At 45.1% G+C, this 25711-nt stretch overlaps 1 protein-coding gene across 5 annotated transcripts in view; it reads right to left on the reverse strand.

Annotated features, from left to right (window-relative positions):
* Positions 1–25711, reverse strand: part of CERS3 (ceramide synthase 3) — a 300147-nt gene that overhangs the window by 17359 nt on the left and 257077 nt on the right. For all 5 annotated transcript variants that reach the window (XM_063925672.1, XM_063925675.1, XM_063925674.1 and 2 more), the window contains 7 exons: positions 25398–25516; positions 22542–22599; positions 22144–22194; positions 18688–18780; positions 17496–17624; positions 16734–16840; positions 14017–14170 (listed from right to left, as the gene is read on the reverse strand). In XM_063925672.1, coding sequence (XP_063781742.1) covers positions 14017–14170; positions 16734–16840; positions 17496–17624; positions 18688–18780; positions 22144–22194; positions 22542–22599; positions 25398–25516 — 711 coding nt within the window. The remainder of the gene's footprint in view (positions 1–14016; positions 14171–16733; positions 16841–17495; positions 17625–18687; positions 18781–22143; positions 22195–22541; positions 22600–25397; positions 25517–25711) is intronic.

Genomic DNA, 25711 nt, shown 5'->3' on the forward strand with positions numbered 1-25711 from the left:
AGACTCCAGTTAGGTACTGTGCCCGGACGAGCGTACACAATAAGGGAGGATTTTGAATCCCGGGTAAGACTCATACCAGCCACACCAATCACACCGTACAACTTGTGATCTAAACCCAGTTAACAGTATGATAACAGCGGAGCCTCTGAAAGATGGCTTCCTTCAACAATAACCCGAATTAGTTAACAATAACTATGTACAATTATTGCAGATAATCCGCACTTGGGATGGGCGCCCAGCATCCACTACGGACTCCGAGAAATAGATTTATCGGTAAGTAAAATCTTATTTTCTCTATCGTCCTAGTGGATGCTGGGGTTCCTGAAAGGACCATGGGGATTATACCAAAGCTCCCAAACGGGCGGGAGAGTGCGGATGACTCTGCAGCACCGAATGAGAGAACTCCAGGTCCTCCTTAGCCAGAGTATCAAATTTGTAAAATTTTACAAACGTGTTCTCCCCTGACCACGTAGCTGCTCGGCAAAGTTGTAATGCCGAGACCCCTCGGGCAGCCGCCCAAGATGAGCCCACCTTCCTTGTGGAGTGGGCCTTTACAGATTTAGGCTGTGGCAGGCCTGCCACAGAATGTGCAAGTTGGATTGTGCTACAGATCCAACGAGCAATCGTCTGCTTAGACACAGGAGCACCCATCTTGTTGGGTGCATACAATATAAACAACGAGTCAGATTTTCTGACTCCAGCTGTCCTTGCAATATATATTTTTAATGCTCTGACAACGTCCAGTAACTTGGAGTCCTCCAAGTCACTTGTAGCCGCAGGCACTACAATAGGCTGGTTCAGATGAAATGCTGACACCACCTTAGGGAGAAAATGCGGACGAGTCCGCAGTTCTGCCCCGTCCGAATGGAAAATCAGATATGGGCTTTTGTAAGATAAAGCTGCCAGTTCTGACACTCTCCTGGCCGAAGCCAGGGCTAGAAGCATGGTCACTTTCCATGTGAGATACTTCAAATCCACCTTCTTTAGTGGTTCAAACCAATGAGATTTTAGAAAGTCCAAAACCACATTGAGATCCCACGGTGCCACTGGAGGCACCACAGGAGGCTGTATATGTAGCACTCCCTTAACAAAGGTCTGGACTTCAGGGACTGAAGCCAATTCTTTTTGAAAGAAAATCGACAGGGCCGAAATTTGAACCTTAATAGATCCCAATTTGAGACCCATAGACCATCCTGATTGCAGGAAATGTAGGAATCGACCCAGTTGAAATTCCTCCGTCGGAGCACTCCGATCTTCGCACCACGCAACATATTTTCGCCAAATTCGGTGATAATGTTGCACGGTTACTTCCTTCCTTGCTTTAATCAAAGTAGGAATGACTTCTTCCGGCATGCCTTTTTCCTTTAGGATCCGGCGTTCAACCGCCATGCCGTCAAACGCAGCCGCGGTAAGTCTTGAAACAGACAGGGACCCTGCTGAAGCAAGTCCCTCCTTAGAGGTAGAGGCCACGGATCTTCCGTGATCATCTCTTGAAGTTCCGGGTACCAAGTCCTTCTTGGCCAATCCGAAACCACTAGTATCGTCCTTACGCCTCTTTGCCGTATAATTCTCAATACTTTTGGTATGAGAGGCAGAGGAGGAAACACATACACCGACTGGTACACCCAAGGCGTTACCAGCGCGTCCACAGCTATTGCCTGCGGATCTCTTGACCTGGCGCAATACCTGTCCAGTTTTTTGTTGAGGCGAGACGCCATCATGTCCACCATTGGTCTTTCCCAACGGGTTACCAGCAAGTGGAAGACTTCTGGATGAAGTCCCCACTCTCCCGGGTGAAGATCGTGTCTGCTGAGGAAGTCTGCTTCCCAGTTGTCCACTCCCGGGATGAACACTGCTGACAGTGCTATCACATGATTCTCTGCCCAGCGAAGAATCCTTGCAGCTTCTGCCATTGCACTCCTGCTTCTTGTGCCGCCCTGTCTGTTCACATGGGCGACTGCCGTGATGTTGTCCGACTGGATCAACACCGGTTTTCCCTGAAGCAGAGGTTCTGCCTGGCTTAGAGCATTGTATATTGCTCTTAGTTCCAGAATGTTTATGTGAAGAGACGTTTCCAGGCTCGTCCATACTCCCTGGAAGTTTCTTCCTTGTGTGACTGCTCCCCAGCCTCTCAGGCTGGCGTCCGTGGTCACCAGGATCCAATCCTGTATGCCGAATCTGCGGCCCTCCAATAGATGAGCACTCTGCAACCACCACAGAAGAGACACCCTTGTCCTTGGAGACAGGGTTATCCGCAGGTGCATCTGAAGATGCGACCCTGACCATTTGTCCAACAGATCCCTTTGGAAAATTCTTGCGTGGAATCTGCCGAATGGAATTGCTTCGTAAGAAGCCACCATTTTTCCCAGGACTCTTGTGCATTGATGTACAGACACCTTTCCTGGTTTTAGGAGGTTCCTGACAAGCTCGGATAACTCCTTGGCTTTTTCCTCCGGGAGAAAAACCTTTTTCTGAACCGTGTCCAGAATCATCCCTAGGAACAGCAGACGAGTTGTCGGCATTAACTGGGATTTTGGAATATTCAGAATCCACCCGTGCTGTTTTAGCACTTCTTGCGACAGTGCTAATCCCATCTCTAGCTGTTCTCTGGACCTTGCCCTTATTAGGAGATCGTCCAAGTATGGGATAATTAATATGCCTTTTCTTCGAAGAAGAATCATCATCTCGGCCATTACCTTTGTAAAGACCCGAGGTGCCGTGGACAATCCGAACGGCAGCGTCTGAAACTGATAGTGACAGTTTTGTACAACGAACCTGAGGTACCCCTGGTGTGAGGGGTAAATTGGAACGTGGAGATACGCATCCTTGATGTCCAAGGATACCATAAAGTCCCCCTCTTCCAGGTTCGCTATCACTGCTCTGAGTGACTCCATCTTGAACTTGAACTTCTTTATGTACAGGTTCAAGGACTTCAGATTTAGAATAGGCCTTACCGAGCCATCCGGCTTCGGTACCACAAAAAGAGTGGAATAATACCCCTTCCCTTGTTGTAGAAGAGGTACCTTGACTATCACCTGCTGAGAGTACAGCTTGTGAATGGCTTCCAAAACCGTCTCCCTTTCGGAGGGGGACGTTGGTAAAGCAGACTTCAGGAAACGGCGAGGTGGATCTGTCTCTAATTCCAACCTGTACCCCTGAGATATTATCTGCAGGATCCAGGGATCTACCTGCGAGTGAGCCCACTGCGCGCTGTAATTTTTGAGACGACCACCCACCGTCCCCGAGTCCGCTTGAGAAGCCCCAGCGTCATGCTGAGGCTTTTGTAGAAGCCGGGGAAGGCTTCTGTTCCTGGGAAGGAGCTGCCTGTTGCTGTCTCTTCCCTCGACCTCTGCCTCGTGGCAGATATGAATAGCCCTTTGCTCTCTTATTTTTAAAGGAACGAAAGGGCTGCGGTTGAAAAGTCGGTGCCTTTTTCTGTTGGGGAGTGACTTGAGGTAGAAATGGATTTCCCGGCTGTAGCCGTGGCCACCAAATCTGATAGACCGACTCCAAACAACTCCTCCCCTTTATACGGCAAAACTTCCATATGTCGTTTTGAATCCGCATCGCCTGTCCACTGTCGCGTCCATAAAGCTCTTCTGGCCGAAATGGACATAGCACTTACCCGTGATGCCAGTGTGCAGATATCCCTCTGTGCATCACGCATATAAAGAAATGCATCCTTTATTTGTTCTAACGACAGTAAAATATTGTCCCTGTCCAGGGTATCAATATTTTCAATCAGGGACTCTGACCAAACTACCCCAGCACTGCACATCCAGGCAGTCGCTATAGCTGGTCGTAGTATAACACCTGCATGTGTGTATATACTTTTTTGGATATTTTCCATCCTCCTATCTGATGGATCTTTAAGTGCGGCCGTCTCAGGAGAGGGTAACGCCACTTGTTTAGATAAGCGTGTTAGCGCCTTGTCCACCCTAGGAGGTGTTTCCCAGCGCTCCCTAACCTCTGGCGGGAAAGGGTATAATGCCAATAATTTCTTTGAAATTATCAGCTTTTTATCAGGGGCAACCCACGCTTCATTACACACGTCATTTAATTCTTCTGATTCAGGAAAAACTATAGGTAGTTTTTTCACACCCCACATAATACCCTGTTTAGTGGTACCTGTAGTATCAGCTAAATGTAACGCCTCCTTCATTGCCAAAATCATATAACGTGTGGCCCTACTGGAAAATACGGTTGATTCGTCACCGTCACCACTGGAGTCAGTGCCTGTGTCTGGGTCTGTGTCGACCGACTGAGGCAAAGGGCGTTTCACAGCCCCTGACGGTGTTTGAGTCGCCTGGACAGGCACTAATTGATTGTCCGGCCGTCTCATGTCGTCAAACGACTGCTTTAGCGTGTTGACACTATCCCGTAGTTCCATAAATAAAGGCATCCATTCTGGTGTCGACTCCCTAGGGGGTGACATCCTCATATTTGGCAATTGCTCCGCCTCCACACCAATATCGTCCTCATACATGTCGACACACACGTACCGACACACAGCAGACACACAGGGAATGCTCCTAACGAAGACAGGACCCACTAGCCCTTTGGGGAGACAGAGGGAGAGTTTGCCAGCACACACCAAAAGCGCTATATATAACAGGGATAGCCTTATAATAAGTGCTCCCTTATAGCTGCTTTATATATATCAAAATATCGCCATAAATTTGCCCCCCCCCTCTGTTTTACCCTGTTTCTGTAGTGCAGTGCAGGGGAGAGACCTGGGAGCCGTCCTGACCAGCGGAGCTGTGAGAGGAAATGGCGCCGTGTGCTGAGGAGATAGGCCCCGCCCCTTTTCCGGCGGGCTCGTCTCCCGCTATTTAGTGAATCCAGGCAGGGGTTAAATATCTCCATATAGCCTCTGGGGGCTATATGTGAGGTATTTTTAGCCTTTATATAGGTTACATTTGCCTCCCAGGGCGCCCCCCCCCAGCGCCCTGCACCCTCAGTGACTGCGTGTGAAGTGTGCTGAGAGGAAAATGGCGCACAGCTGCAGTGCTGTGCGCTACCTTTAGAAGACTGCAGGAGTCTTCAGCCGCCGATTCTGGACCTCTTCTGACTTCAGCATCTGCAAGGGGGCCGGCGGCGCGGCTCCGGTGACCATCCAGGCTGTACCTGTGATCGTCCCTCTGGAGCTGATGTCCAGTAGCCAAGAAGCCAATCCATCCTGCACGCAGGTGAGTTCACTTCTTCTCCCCTCAGTCCCTCGTTGCAGTGATCCTGTTGCCAGCAGGACTCACTGTAAAATAAAAAACCTAAGCTAAACTTTTTCTAAGCAGCTCTTTAGGAGAGCCACCTAGATTGCACCCTTCTCGGCCGGGCACAAAAATCTAACTGGAGTCTGGAGGAGGGTCATAGGGGGAGGAGCCAGTGCACACCACCTGATCTGGAAAAGCTTTACTTTTTGTGCCCTGTCTCCTGCGGAGCCGCTATTCCCCATGGTCCTTTCAGGAACCCCAGCATCCACTAGGACGATAGAGAAATTTATTTTGCACTTTCCTAGCCAGGTATACAAACTTCTCATGTGTTGCCGTGTCATTGACAAGTGTCTTCCAAGACTGCAATGACGGGGCCTCACTGGCAAGCCACAGTCTGGCAATACACACCTTGGCCAACCCACACATATTAACAATATAAAGTCTGCTAGAGGCGTCCAGAGGACACATACCGCAGGGGTAAAAACAGACGATGGAAGGCCCGTTAACACCAGGGTATCAATAAAACCAGTCCAGAATGCCACTACAAGAGGACATAACTAGAGTAAGTGCCACAAATTGGCATCTAAGGAGTCACATTTAGGGCATTTCGTGGAATGGGTACACCCAAAATGAAACTCTCTCACCGGTGTAATATACACTTGGTGAAGTACAAACAATTGAATTTGTTGGTATCTAATGCTAGTGGTATAGGAGCGGGGGAAACTTAAGGCACACTCCCAGATCTCATCCGTAAGAGGACCTATATCTGATTCCCATTTAGTTCTAAGAGTTGAAAACAGGTCCGAATGATGGGACTGGAGTATAGCCATATAAATACCAGATATCAAATGCCCATTTCCTCGGTTTTGCAACAAAGACTTGACTGGGGAGTCAATCATCAGCGGTGGGGAGTCAGAAAACTGAGTATTAATCGCATGTCTCAGTTGCAAATACCGATAAAAATAGGAGGAGGAAGGCATACAGTAGTCTTGCTGGAGTTGTTGAAAAGTCTTAAGTACGTCCCCAGTATATAGCTGCCCCAGAGACGTTATACCCCACCTCCCCCATACCTCTCTGGTTTGTAAAGAGGCCAATTCTGGGAAATCAAAGGTATTATCCAAAGGATTACCCGGGTCCACAACCCGACCCCGTAGAATGGAGTGCACCGATTTCCAAATAAGTATAGCCTGTTTTATCAAGGGGACCTTAGACACTTTGATCTGTCCACACAGAAGCATTTGAAGGGGGGTGCCGTCCAGGTACTCCTGCATTATCAGTTGTGAGTGTAGAGCAAGAGGGTCGGAAACATTAACCCAGTCCCAGATGTGGACTAGCTGAGCTGCGTAATAATAGAATCTAAAAACAGGAAGGGCCAAACCACCTGACAATTTGAGCCTAGATAAAGTATCACGTTTCAATCGCGCCCTTGTTAGCCCATATCAATGATGACAACAAACAATCAATTTGTTTAAATATTTTTTGATTAATGTACACAGGAGATTGCTGGAGAACAGAGGAGCTTGGTCTGAAATATCATTTTAACCAGGTTGACTCTGCCTGTGACAGTCAGGGGTAATTTCCCCCAGACCTTAGTTTTAGAGCGAAGATAGGCTATCTGCGGTACAACATTAAGAGGGACATAAGTAGTACAGTTGTTCGACACCCACACTCCCAAGTATTTAAAAGAAACCACCCAGTGGTAGAGAGAGTAAAGGAAACTTTGGGGGTTCACCCTTGAGCGGAGTGATGCAGGATTTATCCCAATTTATTTTAAGCCCAGAGTAGCTTCCAAAAGTATTTATCATATCCAGGAGCCTGGGCATAGAGGTGGCATAGTCATACACAAATAATAATGTTATCCGCATATAGTGCTATTCTATCCTCCCTATCTCCCAACCTGATTCCTAAGATGTCATGGCTGGCTCGTATCAGGCAGGCCAACGGCTCAATAGCAATGGCAAAAAGAGTGGGAGACAAGGGGCATCCCCGTCTCGTTCCCCGAAACAACGGAAAGAGCCGTGAAACATAACAATTCACCGAAACTCTGGCCATGGGCAAAGAATACAACAACTTAATGTATTTTATGAATTTAGGGCCGATGCCAAATCTGCTCATAGTTTCCCAGAGAAAAGCCCACTCCACTGAATCAAAGGCCTTAGCGGCATCTAATAAGACTAACAGAGGAGTCGGACTCTTCCCCGGGAACCTGAAAGTGGGTAAACAGACGTCTAAGGTTAATAGAAGTGGATTTGCTCGGCATAAAGCCCCTTTGGTCAGGGTGAATAATCTGTGTTCTAACGCAATTGAGTCTATTCACTAGGATCTTGGCCAATAATTTGATATCGGTGAGTAAGAGATTGGATTGTAGGACTCAACAAATCTAGGGTCTTTGGTTTACAGATAACAATAATTAACGCCTCTGCCATTGAGGGAGGGAGCGTATTCTGTCCAAAAATAGAATTGAATAAGTGGAGTAGCTGAGGTACAAAGAAAGCCAGGTGTTTCTTATAGAATTCAGACGAGATAACATCCATACCCGAAGCTTTACCACCAGGCGATGCTTTACTCGCAGCCTCAATCTCGTCTGATGCCAAAAGGAGCTTCAAGAAGATCGCGCGCATCAGCAGACAAACATGGCAGTTGAATATCATGCATGTAATTAGTCACTTCAATTAAGGGACAATCCAATTTAGAACTGTAGAGTTGCTGGTAATACTCAACAAATTCTGCTACAATTTGAGGGGTCCAATCTATTCTGGCACCATCAGATCCAATAAGTGAAATTACCGTACAGGAGGAGCAATCATCCCGGGCAAGGTTAGCTAAATAAGAACCCGGTCTATCCCCAGTAGCATATATGACATGTGAAGAAAAGAGAAGCCTATGCTAGGTTTTTTCCATCAGGTAGTCTTTCCAATCATTTTGGAACCGTCCACTCTATCCTGCAGGTAGGCCAGTTCAGAAGCGACAATCCGGGCTTCTAAATCAGTTTCCCTCTTCTTAAAGAAGGATATCAGAACTGCCACTCGTTTGATCAAAGTCCCCCTCAGGAAGGCCTTAAACGCATCCCATAACAAAGAGATAGTGACTGTCTCCTTATCTAGTTCAAAAAATTCCAACCAGGCAGCCTCCAATTCGGAACCCGCCCCCATATGTGTCAACCAGAAGGAATTCAATTTCCAAACCGCTTGACTCCTTTGGCAATTTAAATCTAAACTAAGTGTGAGAGGAGAATGATCCGAGATGCCCCTCATCTCATATCTAATACCGTGTTCCCTGGGAAGCAACTCTTTAGAGAGGAGGGCTATGTGTATTCGAGAAAAGGAGGAGTGTGAATGTGAAAAACACGAATACTGTCTCATAGAAGGGTGCCTCAACCTCCAAGGATCGCTCAGGCCCAGTTCAGACACAACATCCGCAGAGTATTCCCGGATTGAGAGAGAGGATACCGCAGACAGCCTATCCAGCGCAGGATCAAGGACATTGTTAAAATCCCCCACGCAGATAGTGGTTGACCCCCTGTGACAATGCCATGAAGTTCGCTACCTTTTTAAGTATATTGTTCGAATAGGGGGGTGGGACATAAACAGCTAGGAGAAGCAGGGGGAGAGAATTAATTTGACAATTTAAAAAAAAAAAAACTTACCTACCCCAGGGATCCGTTTGAACACTGGCGAGGGAGAAAGGGACAGTCTTTTTGATAAGAGCCGACACCGCACATGACGCTGAGGTATGCATGGAATGGAATGCCCAACCCACCCAAGGCTTTTTAAGGGACAATATCTTACTACCCATTAAGTGGGTTTCCATGAGGCAAGTTATGTCAGATGCATACTGCTTGACCTGTCATAGTACAAGGGACCGCTTGATTTTATCATTAAGCCCGCGCACATTCCAAGCCAGAACATTAACCATAGCCATGAGAAATGGTGAAAATAATAAAACAGGTCGCCTGCAGACAGCCTCGGCTGGACCACACCCATCAAAACACAATCATTCTTGCTCGCATTACAAATATAGCAATGTCCGACACACAATGCAGCCAGTAGTACAAAAACAACAAATAACTCGTAACAAAAACCCTCCCCCCACCCTGTACACCACCCCAAAACTGTAGCATACCTATTTCCTGAACTTAACCAAGACTACCCAAACAAAAAGGTATACCAACTGTAGTATAAGCTAAACCATACACACTATACTAACCCCAGTAGCTATGAAAAAGGGGGAGCCAAAAATGTAATGACAACAAGGTGGGAGAGACTCCCAGCTAAAGTCTAAACCCACCTAGAGCTACCGTGGCCCACAATATAATTAAATAGAAAAATAGAGAAACATGGTGCATACAAACAGCATATAATAAAACAGAGAGAAATGCAGTATAAATTTGATCACACAGCCAACTGGTATGGCCTGTTAAACTGGTCACATATAGTAAAGCAGAAAGAACCAGAGCCTAGCGCCCCTGCAACATCAGTGCAGCAGCAGGCGACATATAACAACAAATGATACTTGCAGCGGGAGGCACATATGTCCAGTGTTCAGCCATCAGCAAGAGCTCTTCGGGACGGAAAGTGTCTATCCAACCAGATTGTTGCCTCTCGAGGAGTGGGGAAAAAAACGGTCCACTAGTCCAGTATCAGGGAGGGAAGCAGCAGGGAGTGCAGGATGCCCAAATAAGAATCTATAAATAATCTCAGTAGAGCTGTATGTCCCAGGGGAGACTTAGCTGCTCTTTCCCATAGGTGATGCAGGGCAATGAGACAGGAAATGTCCAGTTGCCAGTCACTCCCAGGCAGCCAAAAGTTTGTAATAATAAAATAATAAAACAAACAAATCCCACTACAGTGAGCACCGCTGCAGCACGAGGGCACTCACTTCAGATGATGGTGATGTGGCCTCTATTCCACAGAGACGCCAGCCAGCTCGAACTGGTCTCTCAGCAGGAGGAGAGAGAGAGGAAGCCGGATAAGCGCACCCAGCAGGAGCACCACGTGTCACGGCCATCCCCAGGTCTCACAAGCAGCGGCAGTGAAGGGAGCCAGCGGGCAGTGAGAAGCCTGACCTCTATCCGACAGCGGGGATCAGTGGCTCGGGTCCCGGAGAGTAGGAGGCAGTGGAGAGGGCTGGTGAGAGGGGTCCGGCAGAGCTCTCATCGCAGCGGTGAGCAGGGAGCACCACGTGACCTGGCCGTCCCCAGGTCACACTATCAGCGGCAGTAAAGGAAGCCAGCGGGCGGGTAGAAGCCTGATCTTCATCCGGCGGCGGGGATCAGCGGCTCAGGTCCCGGAGAGACGGAGGCAGCAGAGAGGGCTGGTGAGAGGGATCTGGCAGAGCTCACAGCGCAGCGGGGAACGGAGCGGCGTCCCACGTGGCACGGCTTCCTCTCGGCCCACACAGATGAATCCTCCCACAGCGGGCAGCAGGGGCCAGATCAGCGTAAAAACGTGCACCAGGTTGCAGCAACAGATTATCCAGGGGTGAACCAACTTGTAGCCCCAGGGGGGTCTCAGGAGTTTTGAGTATTATGAAGCTGGAGAGCTACACAGCAGCCTGTGTGCTACGCCATACCCGTCGTAGCCACGCCCCACTCCTTTATATTTAAAATAAAAAAAGATGTACTAAGCCTTGGAGAGTGATAAAGTGGAAAAAGATAAAGTACCAGCCAATCAGTTCCGGACTGTCATTTTTCAGGCACAGCCTGTAACATGGAAGTTAGAAGCCGATTGGCTGGTAACTTTATCTCTCCTTCATCACACTGCTAAGCTTAGTACATCTCCCCCATACACACACACACACTACCCATCCCCTGCATTCCAAATAACGAATATTCCACTAGTCTTCTATAAAAAGTTTAAAAACAATCCAGGTGCATGCACACTAGACCCACCATGCACACACGTGCGGACCAACGCAAAGACATGAACAGCGTACGCTGGAGCCTGTGTCTCAACGTGACAACAGAGGGCATGAGAGAGTGGGAAGAGAGAAATAACGGAGAGGAGGAAAGAGGAGTAGCAGAACAGAAAGATAGAGGGAATAGAATAAGGGGAGAGGGGATGGGGGTGGACCTGGTCAGAGGAAATGAGGGTGGAAAGAGATAGGGGAGAGAGAAGAGCGAAAAAAAAGGGAGAATGGAGCAATGAGATGACATGGGGAACAGCTACTAATGCACAAAAGATCTCTGCTGAATGTCTGTGGCATTGCATTTACCAGTTTTATGGATATTTTTGTGAAAACTCCATTTTAGTGCTGGTTTCAGGTCTAGTTACACCATTGGGGAGAATGTTGACAGTACTCGGATGCGATTCTTAATTAGGTCAGTTGCTGAGCACAGCATTATAAGAGTACTTTTGTTACCCCGACACTCTGTTGCTTAACATCACTAATTTCTTGAGTTGGGAGCCCAGTTCTAGAATGTAGTTGCTACAGATAAACTGTTTATTCCTGCAGAGCATTGTTTTGTTCTTCTCGGAGTGCTGGTAAGTTTCCTGCAGGCCATGCCTGGTTTGTGTGAGATCTGTGGCTTATTGCAAAACTCTGCTTTTAAATCCTAACTTGGCAGAAACACAAAAGAGCAAAAGCATAAGCCTCTGAATGCCAGCACATGCAGGGAGCTTTGTTCCATCAGCACTCAAAACTCGCCCCAATAGGAGGGGAGAAGAAGTGGAGAAATATACCGTTTCACTGCCTGCAATTAGTTTGATGGCACTTTGTTTCATAAATAACTTGACAAACAAATGGATTCAATTTGTTGTAGGCATTCAGCCATGTTGTTTAAGATTTGCACCCGTTGACAGCACACAATAAAAGCAGCCATTTTGTGAGAGACATACAGAGCTGGACAAGGGGGAGATGTACTAAGCAGTGAAAAGAGTGGAGAAGTGAGCCAATGGAGAAGATTCCCATGGCAACCAATCAGCACTGAAGTAACATTTATAATTTGCATACTATAAAATTATACAGAGCAGCCGATTGGTTACCATGGGCAACTTCTCCACTGACTCACTTCTCCACTCGTTTCACTGCTTAATACATCTCCCCCTAAGGGGGTCATTCAGAGTTGATCGTAGCCGTGCTAAATTTAGCACAGCTACGATCGTAAACTCAGACATGTGGGGGGACGCCCAGCACAGGGCTAGTCCGCCCCGCATATCAGTCGCCCCCCCATGCACACACAAATGCAAAAGCATCGCACAGAGGCGATGCCTTTGTATTTGAGGAGTAACTCCCGGCCAGCGCAGCTCCTGCGGCTGGCCGGGAGTTACTCGTCGCTCCCGCTGGCCGCAGCGGCTGCACGTCACGCAGCCACCGCAGCCCGCCCCCAGAACGCCACCGTTCAGCCCCCTCCCGCCTAGCGACCGCCTCTGTCTCAGAGGCGATCGCTAGGTAACGATGGCTGCCATGCGCCGGCGCACTGCGGCGCCAGCGAATGCGCAGTTCCGACCCGATCGCTGCGACAAACTGCAGCGAGCGATCGGGTCGGAATGACCCTTTAAGATCCCCCTGGTACCCAAGGCAATAGACTGATTAAGAAAAGAAAAACACAAGTGCCTCAATGATGTCATTATTTCTTAGCAAATTGGTAGTTTGCAGTAACAACCTATGAAAAGGCTGCTTCCATAGTTTACAGGCTACACGTAGGAATGGCCTTAAGCCTTTAATTAATTGCAATGAAGTTGAAAGCTGGAACAATTACCAAAAAAAAAAAAAAAAAAACCCGCTTGGTTTACTTTTTTCTCTACTTCCACATCATTCATACTAATTTCATATAAACTGTAAAATGTTGTGGCAATTAATGGCCATTTAAAACCTTATTTTCTGCAGTAATCCAAATTAAAAATCCATTAATTAATGTGAATGATAGTCATAATCACTGCAGCCCTACAGGACATACAGATATTAATGTCAGGAGGCGTATTAATGTCCAGGTCTACTGGAGTCAGAATTATGTGAGCAAGCGCTAACATTATCCCACCTCTGCTCACCCATACAAGTTGTGTACTGAAGTGTCCAATTTGGCCTCTATGCTCTATAAGAGAACAGCATCCCTAAATCGGATCAGTACGAGATACCGCCGGACGGGATTCAATTCAATTTGCTGTGAGAGGGGTGAGTTGCCGCTGCAGGATATTGTCAGGAAAGGGTTAGGTTTAGGCTGCTAGAAGAGAGGGTTAGGGGGCCAGTAGGGGAAAGTAAGTATACTTACCCTCCCCTGACGGGATTCTGATCATCGGTATGCCGTGGAAGGTATTCTGGCCGCCGGGATCCCAACCTGGCGCTGCATTGGTGTGGAAAGGCTAGCAACTGCCCCTACCCTCACCCCCCTCCAGATCTAGTCCCCTATGGGACTGCAAACAAAAACCAGAGAGTACAGAGCTACCTTGAGATGAAAGAATGCTCTGCCGCTGCAGTAATGATGTAGAGAAATGTTTCTCAAACTTGGTCCTCATGGATCCCCAACAGTGCGTGTTTTCAAGGTATCCTCTTAAATAATCAATACCAATTGTAAATTTATTGTGCTAAGTCAAATAACACACGTGCTCCTGCTAGATTATATGGAAAACATGCCATGTTGTGTTCCATGAGGACCAGTTTTGAGAAACGCGGATGTAGGTTACTAACAGACAGGATTACAACCTACAACATCTACTTCTACATTATTCCCAGAGTCTGGCTAAGACAACCAATGAATATGATCATTTGCGTTATAATACATTGCTGATTATACTGCAGCATTGTTATAAAGCTCCTAGGGGATGACAGAGACACAAAACACATCGGCCAAGGTGCCATTAGAACTTACTTTTCCAGAGAGCATTTTCATCACCATCTTGAAGATAAGGTATGCCCAGTATATATGAAGGAACTGGAGCACGAACATAAGCATATTGAAGAAGTAGTAGAGGAAGAATCGAGGACAGTAGTACAGGGGATAGACCACCGTGGCATAAATAATCCTACAAAACAAAATATGTCATTTAATCCTAAAAATGGGTAAATCATCTATTACCAGTAATTACCTTATAAGTGCCAATGCCCTTCAGTTCCATTTGTCATGCTTTAAGCAAAGCACATTTTCTTATTATGCATAGAGAAAATAGTCTACTTATTACCATTTTAGGGCAGGCAGTTAAAAAACAAAGATGCGTCCATGGACCTCTAGGGTTAAAAAAAAAAAAAAAAAGTTCCTTGTTAGCAGGTAACAGCTTTCTGATCTTTATCCCCCCAGCAGATCTGGAATGAGCATGCAATGCCTGTGAACTTTGAAGCTGTTGGTTATGGTTGATCAGTAATTATAACTACTCCCTACTGTTCTATTTGGCTGTACAGGAGAACATTGCCAGGAACAGCTAAGTGTGCCTAAAATCTCTTGTGTAATGCATGCAATGTCTGCAGCTACCAAGAGATCCCACCATAGGCTTTACAATACAGTAAAACAGGTATGGGTCATTAGGTCGACCACTATTGGTCGACATGCACTAGGTCGACAGGGTCATTAGGTTAACATGGATAAAGGTCAACATGGAAAAAAGGTCAACATGAGGTTTTGGGGTTTTTTTACTTTTTTTTTTAAGTGTCGTTTTCTTCGTAAAGTGACGGGAAATCCCAATTAGTGCACCGTGTCCGCTCGCATGGCTCGCTTCGCTATGCTTCGGGCAAGGTTACCGTTCCCAATTGTAGTCCACGTGGATCGTAAAGTATGAAAAAGTAAAAAAAAATGAAAGAAAAAAAAATGTGAAAAACTCATGTCGACCTATAGTGGTCGACCTAGGTCTTGTCGACCTAATGACCGTAAGCCCAGTAAAACCTCATGCAAACATTTCTCCTATAAGCATGATGATACATATAAAATACAAAAAGTGAAAGGAAAAAAAAGTGAAAAAAACAATAGTAGATTGAAGAGTATATAAAGGCAGATGTATCAACCTGGAGAAGGCATAAGGAGGTGATAAACAAGTGATATGTGCAAGGTGATACACTCACCAGCCAATCATCTCCAATATGTAAATTAATAGGAGCTGATTGGCTAGTGCGTTTATCACCTGTTTATCACTTCCTTATGCCTTCTCCAGGTTAATACATCTGCCCCCTAGCTAGATTACCTGTGAGCCACTAGCATTTGTAAGAGGTACCAATCAAGTTCAAAGCTGGAAGTCCTGATGGAAATGCTGGATACTTCCCATTCTATTGCACAAATAAAGTACACTTGGCTACTCTACCGAAAGGAGTCTTCATTTCTGGGGAGTTCACCCGGACTCCTAAGGCTGTAGGGGAACCTCTCATGTTATCAGGCCCTGCCCCCATGGTGTAATGCCACAATTCATGGCATTACACTGTGGTCAGAGGGCCAAGAGGATGCAAATCAGCACACCGCTGAACTTGCCCACTTGGGATCTTCCATAGAGAATGTTTCAGAAGTCAGCAAGTATGGAATAAGGTCTAGGGTAGCGATTTCCAACACGTACCAGGACAGATTAAAGTTTCACAGTGCTAGGCTGGTAGGGTCACCTTAACTTATACATGGAAAAGTGACACGCTTTAAAAAGAAAGCAAATAGTACTTAACAGGGTACACATACAGGCAACAAGGCTTACTCTAAAGGGCAAGCCTTATAATGCAACACTGTGCCGGTAGAAGTCTTCCTGCATCACCTCTTTACCGAGGTGAAGCTGGAAGCACTAGCAATGAGATGTATTACCATCACGCTTGCCAGAGTGGGTGAGTGAAAAGTTTCCGGTGATCCCTGCCAATGCCCCAAAGTGCATCAGCCTAGTGCTCTCTCACAGTGCTAGTGTCTCTCTCTCTCCCCAGGCCGGCTCCAGTGCGCATACGTAAGATTTCGCTACTATCGCAAGATCTCCCGTGCGCAGCTCGAAGCTGGCAGCAGCCACTACAGTGGCTGTGTATGGGGCAACGACACCTGCAGCTGTCAAAATCGATAGCTGCAGGTCTCCGTACAGTCAGTGTAACTGACCTTTCTAAAAGCCTACACACTGAGCGATGGATTCGACCACCGATATTATCAACCAACGATAATATCGATGGTCGATTCAGCCTACACACTGGAAGAGAACGATGGTCAATTTGGATGATATGAGAGTACATATCTATATCGTCCAAATTGACTGGCATGTTTAAATGATGATCGTTCAACGATGATGAACGATTGCGGGCACGTGCATCGTTCATCATTGAAGCATCCACACTGAAAGATATGAACGATTTAACGTTCATTTATGAACGATATTGTTCATATATTTCAAGATATCGCCCAGTATGTAGGCCACATCGGTGCGCTATTTTAAAGACAACAGCGGAGATAATGACAGGGGAGCATACCACTTCTCCCCCATAATGGAGGATCATACATCATGGCCTCTGTCTCTCGCCAATCCACACACGCTCCACAAGTTTGCAATACCTAAAAGTTCAAATGTATCCCTTTGTAAATCAGCCTACAAAAATACATTGTAACCTTCTATTCATATCCGATATCTGTGTTACAGGATGAGAACTTACCAAAATGGGAAAACAATGAGCCGACTGATGACAAATACCACTGCAAATATGGCAAACAGGATATTGCACGACTTCTTCCACTCAGCGTAACTGCACATTTTAGCAGCCTGGGAAGTAAAAAAAAAAAGCATCAGGAGGTGACGCACAGCACCAGAACACCCACCAAATCAGGATACTTCGAAGGATAAAGGTTGAGTATCCCTTATCCAAAATTTTGGATATTGGATTTTTCCGTATTTTGGAATAATTGCATACCATAATGAGATCTCATGGCAATAGGACCCAAGTCTAAGCACAGAATGCATTTATGTTTCATATACACCTTATACACACAGCCTGAAGGTAATTTTAGATAATATGTTTAATAACTTAGTGCATTAAACAAAGTGTGTCTACATTCACACAATTTTTTTATGTTTCATATACACCTTATACACACAGCCTGAAGGTTAATATAATATTTGGAATCATTTTGTGTATTAAACAAAGTTTGTGTACACTGAGCCATCAGAAAACAAAGGTTTCACTATCTCACTCAAAAAAATCTGTATATCGGAATATTCCGTATTTAGGAATATTTGGATATGGGATACTCAACCTGTACTTATAAAAACTTGAAAGTGGAAAGAGATAAAGTAACCAATCAGCTTGTTTGAAAAATGTCAGGAGCCGATTGGTTGGTACTTTATCCCTCTCCAAGATTCGATAAATATCCCCCTTAAATAGTAGGGTAACAAGGTTGGTTTAATAAGGTTACTGTACCTCCAACAAAATGTCAGAAACATCATGCACCAGCATAGTCAGAGTACCCACTCGGATATACTTAACACCCCACGAAAAGTTCAGTAGGAAGATAGTGGCCAAGTGATGAACAACTTGTACGTTGAAATCCTGGAAGAAGAAACAACAAACGGCAAAGAATTAAACATTACGCGGTGGTTTCCCAGCTTTCAACGCTACAATGTTATTCTGTTATTTGCAGTATATGTTGCATCTCTTCAGAAATACCCATCATATTATTCAAGTCAGAATAAAAATAAATCCTTAAATTTCCTTCAGCTTTCTTAAAATTGAGGGAATAGATCAGGAATTACAGTCCACAAAGCATTTGATTTCCTGTGCCTTCACATGAATAAAGCTGCAGGAAAGGACAGTGATCACACGTGTAACGCAGCACTGTCCAACACAGAATGTGCAGTGTGAAATACACAGCGGCAGGCTGGCGCTTTTCAAATAACGTTGACCATTAAAACAGTGATGCACATAGGGTACAATGGGGTCATTCCGAGTTGATCGCTCGCTAGCAGTTTTTAGCAGCCGTGCAAACGCTATGCCGCCTCCCACTGGGAGCGTTTTTTAGCTTAGCAGAAGTGCGAATGAAAGGATCGCAGAGCGGCGACAACGTTTTTTTGTGCAGTTTCTGAGTAGCTCAAAACCTACTCAGCGCTTGCGATCACTTCAGACTGTTCTGTTCCTGTTTTGATGTCACAAACACGCCCTGCGTTCGCCCAGCCACGCCTGCGTTTTTCCTGGCACGCCTGCGTTTTTCCGAACACTCCCTGAAAACGGTCAGTTGACACCCAGAAACGCCCACTTCATGTCAATCACTCTGCGGCCACTAGTGCGACTGAAATGCTTCGCTAGACCCTGTGCAAAACTACATCGTTCGTTGTGTCCGTACGACGCGCGTGCGCATTGCGCCGCATACGCAGAACTGCCGTTTTTTAGCCTGAACAAATGCCGCTAGCAATCAACTCGGAATGACCCCCCATTGAGCGCAGAGTTTCCCTAACTCTGCCATTACCGTCCAGGAATTAATATTCAATATCCAGCTTGAGTCCAGATGGTTAAATCAAATTGCAAGAGGAACTAAATAGATCACATGTGCTCAAGCATGGATAGCCTTAAAACCTGGACTGTAAGGTCTACATATAGAGATAAATTCTCTTCTTACCTTCCGTCTAACATCAGAGGCAACACTGAATAGAAGCGACCAGTAAAAGCTTAGCTCCATCACGTAGTACCAGTACTGGGATGGCAGCACTTCCTATAGAAGATAACACAGGTACAATGTCAAAGTCAAGCACAACAATCCACATACAAAAAGCACATTTGTCTTCTAGCAGATTCGGACTGAAGGCCTGATTCAGGGATTTATATAAAATCTGTGATATTTAATGATCTGCACATAGGCAAGGAGCCACACTGAGCATGTGCAGATCTGGCCCTGCAACATCAGTCACAGTGGCATAGAAGTCGCAGCACGACTGGCATGTTGCTGGTGTTTGGGGGCGACTATGGCCAGTGTTCCAGAAAACAGGAGCGTGTCCTTAGACGCAGCTTCACTGGCCTCAGCACCATGATTTTACTGCTGGACATCCTGAGTAACCTGAGGAAACTCAGATGTCCAATGGTCATACAGATGATCCGCCACAGAGGTGCCACTAGCACTCACCTCTGAATCAGCCCATGAATCCACAAATCAAGTAAATCACATTTTTACCTCTGTAATATTTAAACTGCAAAATAATCATCACAAGTAAATTTGTGAGTCATACACTGTATGGCGACTCCTATCAGGCTGGTGGTGTCCATATTTAAATCAAAGGGCATTTCTAATACACAGCCTGATTCGTTCTCCAAGGTTGGGGATCACCGCAACTTACTTGTAAATCCGTGGATGGCAAGGAGAGCAAAGCATCGGATGTCCGCCGGCAGACGTGTTGTGGTGCTCTAGCATCAACTAGTTTCGCCTGTCTAGCAGGCTTTGTCAGGACGAAGCCTGCTAGACAGGCGAAACTGGTTGATGGACACCACCAGCCTGATAGGATTTCCCTAAGAAGGACATCATTTAACTATTCTGGACTTAACACTTGATACACCAGAGAAGGGATAAAAGCACTTATATCCCTCAAGGTGCTAGACTTTTTCAGATACCATTTTAAATTCTCTTGGACTTTTTTGGACTTTCTAAAAAATTATATGTTATATGTTGTATTGTTATATATGTAGTATACCGGTATTAGGACCCACTTCATTATAGATAGGTAACAGACAAAGTGTGTTACTCTGTGTAGATATATTTTTAAAATAAAATAAAACAATACTCTTTCTTCCATATGGATGTGTGATTATTAATGGTCACTACCTGCTACTATAATCATTTGATACTAGTGTGATTTAACAATTCAAGTAGAAGTGTTATCAGATACCGGAGCGCTTGGGTTTTTTTGTCTTTGTCTAATTCAGACCTGATCGCTGCTGTGCGTTTTCGCACAGCAGCCACTCAGTTCTGAACTGCGCCGGCATCACAGTGCTCCGGCGCATGCCAGACAGCCGATGGAAATCTCAGCCCAGAGATCGCCTCCGCCTGATTGAAAAGCAGATGCAGTCGCTGGGCTTAAGGGGGCGGGCCAGCGGTGTTTGGCTGCCGTTTTGGGGGCGCGGTTCAGGCAACGCAGGTGTGCCCGGACCGTGCGGGGGGCAGGCCGCGGTGGCCGCATGATGTCACACGCAGCCGCCGTGACCCGGACAGCGATGGGTAGCTCCCTGCCAGCGTGCAGGAGCTGCGCTGGTAGGGAGCTACTCGTCAAGTACAAAAGCATCGCCGCTGTGCGATGCTTTTGTGCTTGGAGGGGGGATCTAGCCAGACATGCGGGGCCGTCTAGCCCTGTGCTGGGCGTCCCCACGCATGTCTGAGTAACTGATCGTAGCTGTGCAGCTACTATCAGGTCTGAATTAGGCCCAATATCACTAACGATATCGTTCAGTGACGTCATCCTACTTCCGTGCTGTACATGCATCGTCAATGGCATAGTCAAAATGGACCTGCAAGTACAGACGAGAGGACCTCGTAAACGACCTATGGGAGCGCACATTGTTAACGAGATTGTGTGTACACACTGGGCAATATAACAAATTAAATTACTCAAAAGGGTGAAAATTAGTGATATGTTTAAAATATTGCACAGATTTGGATGTAAAGCAAAAATAAAAAAGCAAGTAGCAGTGCACATAGGCAATACCAAGCTGCACTGTAGGTGGGGCAGATGTAACATGTGCAGAGAGAGTCAGATTTGGGTGGGGTGTGTCCAAACTGGAATCTAAATTGCAGTGTAAAAATAAAGCTGTCTAACGTTTGTGGGCTACATGCAAAAGCAGCCAGTATTTACCCTGCACAGAAAACATATTAATATATTTACTCCCTTGCATGGCAACATGGTTTGTTCCAGATACATAGGTTTACCAAACTCTCTCTTTAAACTGGGACATTTATGAATTACACAGGTTATCTAGCTGATTAAAACCAGGAGAAATGCAGGCTTGAAATGCAGGCCAGCCACACAACCTGTGTAATTCATGAATGTCCTGCTTTAAAGTGATAGTATGGTAAGCCTACAGATACAAAGTTAATTGTTTTTTTGCTTTACTTCCAAATCAAATGTCTTTTGTCAGTTGCACCATCCAATTCTTAAATAGATAAGCTTTATCTATCCATGAAACCCTTGGTGTCTTATCACAGTCTTGTTGATGTTTACACTAATGGAGAAGCAAGGCTAGGTAGCAGTTACACAGAAATGAATAGTAAAGATAGCAGATAAAATAAAGTTAATGTTATGTGAGTGGATCAAGTTACATTTCCAATCTTCGTTTATATAGTGCCAGCCAATCTAAGTCAAAACTACATTACCTAGCAATCTTTGTGGGAAGAAAACAAAGCCAAAACATGTGGGCTGAAATGCGATGCAGCACTGGTAACCACTATGCCAATGTTTGACGCACATTGTGAAATAGATTATAGTAACAGTGTGGCAGATAACTGTGTACATGCTCTTATCAACATTTAATTCTTATTTCGATAGAACCTCTTAGTTTCCATCATCTAGAACAATCCTTCAATCCCCAAAATAGGTCATGTTTTTAAGATCTATTTACTGTACACATGAGGAATTATTATTGTTCCAACACAATAGACTAATGGGCCCTACACATTAGGCAATATAACTGAACGATATGACCGTTCTCGTTCATTAATGAATGAGAACTTGTTCATATTGTTCAGTGTGTAGGCACCAACGATGAACAATGCGCGGCATTGGTGCCAGGTCGCTTATGCATGCAAGCCAATATGGACAATCTCGTCCATATTAGCATGCACTGCTATGGAGCCGGGTAACGGGGGAGTGATGAAACTTCACTCCCCCCGTCACCCGCCACCGAGTCGCCCGTATCCGCCGTTGGGCAGCAAGGCGGGGGATCGCCAAGTGTGTAGGGCCCATTACTCGCCTGTGCATGAGCAACGTAATCCAGAAAACATAACCTGTTTTAGAGTAAACTGATTTTCAACACCAAAACCCCTGTCCTACAGTAGCATTATTCAGCGTCTCTCCTAAATGAATAAGGGTCTTACCTGTTTTGGATACCCCACCCACACTTCCCAAACATCATGAAACCAAGGTTTCTGCAAAAGACAGATTTGGAAACAAAACAACATGACAATCTGATTTAAGCACATTTCATCACACATGTAATCACAATGTTACAATTAAGTTATTCCATTAGTTATGAGCGTTCGTCTTTTAGTGCGTGGTTAATCAAAAGCACACAGTCAGATTGTAGAAAATTCAGAGAACAAGCTCTAATTTGTGTAACTCTATGGAATTGTGTACATGTTTTTTTAATTACAATTCTCTACCGCAGTTCCTATATTCTGCCATTCATTACTGTAGATGTTCCATTTAGATGTAGCCTTAAGGCCGCCATTTTCATTCTCCATGAATTATCATTATCCAGACAAACCATACTTACATCATACAGGACAGCGAACCCTCCGATCAGAGCACACAAGTAAAAGGTGAACCGCCAGCTGGAGAGGAAACAGGCCTGTATCAGATATTATTTTGTGCAATGTTCTTTGTTTTACGAATATACCTGTATTAAATATGCAGACAAAGCTCCCAGCTATAATAAATTATTAGCTATTAATTTCATTATCTTATGTATGAGAACAATCAAATCTTTCTGCAAGTTACAGTATGAGCCCTGGATGAAGCACTTCCTGCCAGCAGATCATGTACTGAGCCATGAATGTAAAAGAACATGGAGACTCCTTCTCTGGAAATAACATTTCTCTGCTCGTCTACAGGTATAACTAGAAGGAACAAAGTCTCAGATTTGTATGTGAGACTTGTTTTCTGAATATAACAAGTCACTTGGGGAAGGGGTGAGCACAGAAAGGCATCTATGAGAATGCAGATTCACCTGGGACTAGCGCATTATGGGGTAAAGATTATACTTTTCAAAGGCCACACTGTAAACTTCCTAAAGGCAACAGATTACCTCTCATCTCACCTTAGCTGTCCTCAAATAATAAAAATAAATGGGAAGAAAGACACAAACTGCCCTCTTCACCCTCACATCTGCCATTTACTTGTCCCAAAGCACCCCCTCATACCTGCCACTCAGAAGAAGGGGATCACTAGGGTTAGATTAAAAATGGATTGGATGGGACTACAGCTCCAGGCCTGTACATAAAAATAGGCCCATTATCATGGTGTCAAGACGATAACCAGCTGTCCAACTTGCAATGTCTGTCTGCCATAAATCAGAATATTAAACTTGTATTTCTATAGTAATGACAGACTGTCGTCATTTTTCTGCTTTTACATATTTAAGAACAGTGGGGGGGGGGTACATACCCACATGGCTCTGGCCACACCCACCCAGCACTACTCCTCTTCTCAATATAGGCCTCTGATCATTATCAGCCCCATGTGGCCCTAAACCCAGCCCTGGGGTCACATAAACATCTGTATAATAAACGAGGATGGTCTGAATCATCTCCATCATGCTTATTGGGAGCAGGGGTGCCCGCTACCACGACAGTCCCTGGGAGGAGAACGCTGCAGTGCCAACACGGGGTACGTATAGCGAGCCAGGGGCAGATACAACGCTTACAAATATTTTTCAATAAAAATATCCTAAAGTTTATTGGAATATAGACCAAGTACCTAGAACTTTGTCCTATAAATCTGGGTAAGAGTTCAATGGGTATTAATAGCCTTGTTTAAAAAATGACAGACCTTAATATATTTTGCATGTATTTCTGTAATATGTCTTATTTTAAAGATATGTATATGGCTAATTTTGCAAATAAATAACTAATGTTCTCAAAAGCTTTATGAAAATAAATAAAAAGCATCTATTTTAGTTACTCCTTAATAAAAATCGCAGTCATGTCTCCTTGAGCTGCTTCCATAATTAAACTCTTGCTCCATCTATATTATAATTCTCTGATTTACCGTTTCACATGAGAATATTAGCAGATGGAAACTTAGCCCCTGTGCGCACATTGTCTTTGTAATGAAATTATAGTGGCTTTTGCCAATTGCACCATCCAATTCCTAAATTAAGGCTGATTGCTCCCCTGGAGATCGGTAATTACAGACCCCAGAGATCTCGTGCTGCCTCTAATTACACTACATTAAAGTTGAGGCCCTTAATGTTAACTAGTGCACTGGAAAGCAGCTTCCCCGTAGACAGAGGCTGCAGGATCATAGCCCGCTACGTCTAGTGGACCAAATGTGCAGCAGCTTTATTTGTAAAGAAAAGGTTTTGACCTCTGGATTTAAAGGTGCAATAATATTAAATGAAAACCTGGTTTGTTTTGTATGTAACATTTTTTCCCTTGAGATCCAGTGGATGAAACTGCGGCATCTTTGAAAAACTATTGCTTAGTACATTAGCACTGCCGAAAAAAGCCTGTCCTTTTCCTGGTGCAATTTAGAAAACAAATTAGGTAGTAAATCTAAATAAATAGATTTGTTACCACACACTTCCATCCTGGTACAATGTGCTGCACTCCCTGCTGGAGGGCCCAGCAGACATTCCCAGAATGCAGTGCTTCTGCATGTGCCTAACCCTTTGGGGATGCTGGAGATGAAGAGTTTCCTTTCTAGGCTTCCGGTAACAAAATATCCCATAGAGAAGGCTGTGATGATGCATAGGCTGGATACAGTCAGAGTGCCAGCAGGGTGTGGCAACAGAGACTCCACGCATTCAGTGCAAAGAGTGGACAGCTAAGAGGTGCTGCAAAGACAAGCGGATAGCAAGAAGAGCTGGTGTCACATGACCATGAGTTGTGTAACCAAAAGTACTCATCACATTGCTCTCTATATGAACAATGACGTAGTTCTTTCCAACAGCAACCCACTTCAGTACAAGCCAAATAAAAACCAGATGACAGAAATCACAGTCAACACCACAGACACAAACTACATCCTGAGTCATGAAGAAAAAAAAAAACAAAACAATGCACTGGTAATGCATAAATAGAAATGTCTGTTCAGGCACCATTTCCATTTCTTATTACTACAAGTATAGGCCGAAAGTGATTTGTAGTAACTGGTTTTTGCTTTTTACTTTTCTTATTTTTTGAGTTTACAGACTTGATGTATATAAACCAGCTTAAAACTCTTTACAAGAAGCAGTCAGGCTGGTTACACAGTGCCCGTAGTCAGGATGTGACAATCCAGGCCATGTATAACATCCTATCCTTTGATAGGACCCAAGCCTGTATGTTATAGCAGATAAAAGGTCTACGCCAGAAAGGTCAGTAAAATAGTGCTGTGTAGGCGCTCTCAGGCCCAGAGGACCTTTTCTCACCAGGATTCCTGAAACTTCTTCAGCACCGCTGGCCGATCCTGATTACGTCTCCTCCTGAACCATCGCTCCACCTGCAGCGTTGTACGATTGGCTTTCTTAGCCAGGCCATAGGTATCTGTCTGTAAAAGCAAACATTACAAATCATCACATTATGCTGTCCATTTGCCTACACACTTACTTTGAGTTATTAACAGCAACATAATAGTTTAGGAATCCACACTGCTTGCCAGATGGGAAAGGTAAAATCAGAAGTACACGATCGATCGTGTCCGTGACCTTGTGACAGCATTAGAGACATGAGGAGGACAGGCCAA

Source organism: Pseudophryne corroboree, chromosome 6, assembly GCF_028390025.1.
Source record: "Pseudophryne corroboree isolate aPseCor3 chromosome 6, aPseCor3.hap2, whole genome shotgun sequence".
Taxonomy (NCBI): domain Eukaryota; kingdom Metazoa; phylum Chordata; class Amphibia; order Anura; family Myobatrachidae; genus Pseudophryne; species Pseudophryne corroboree.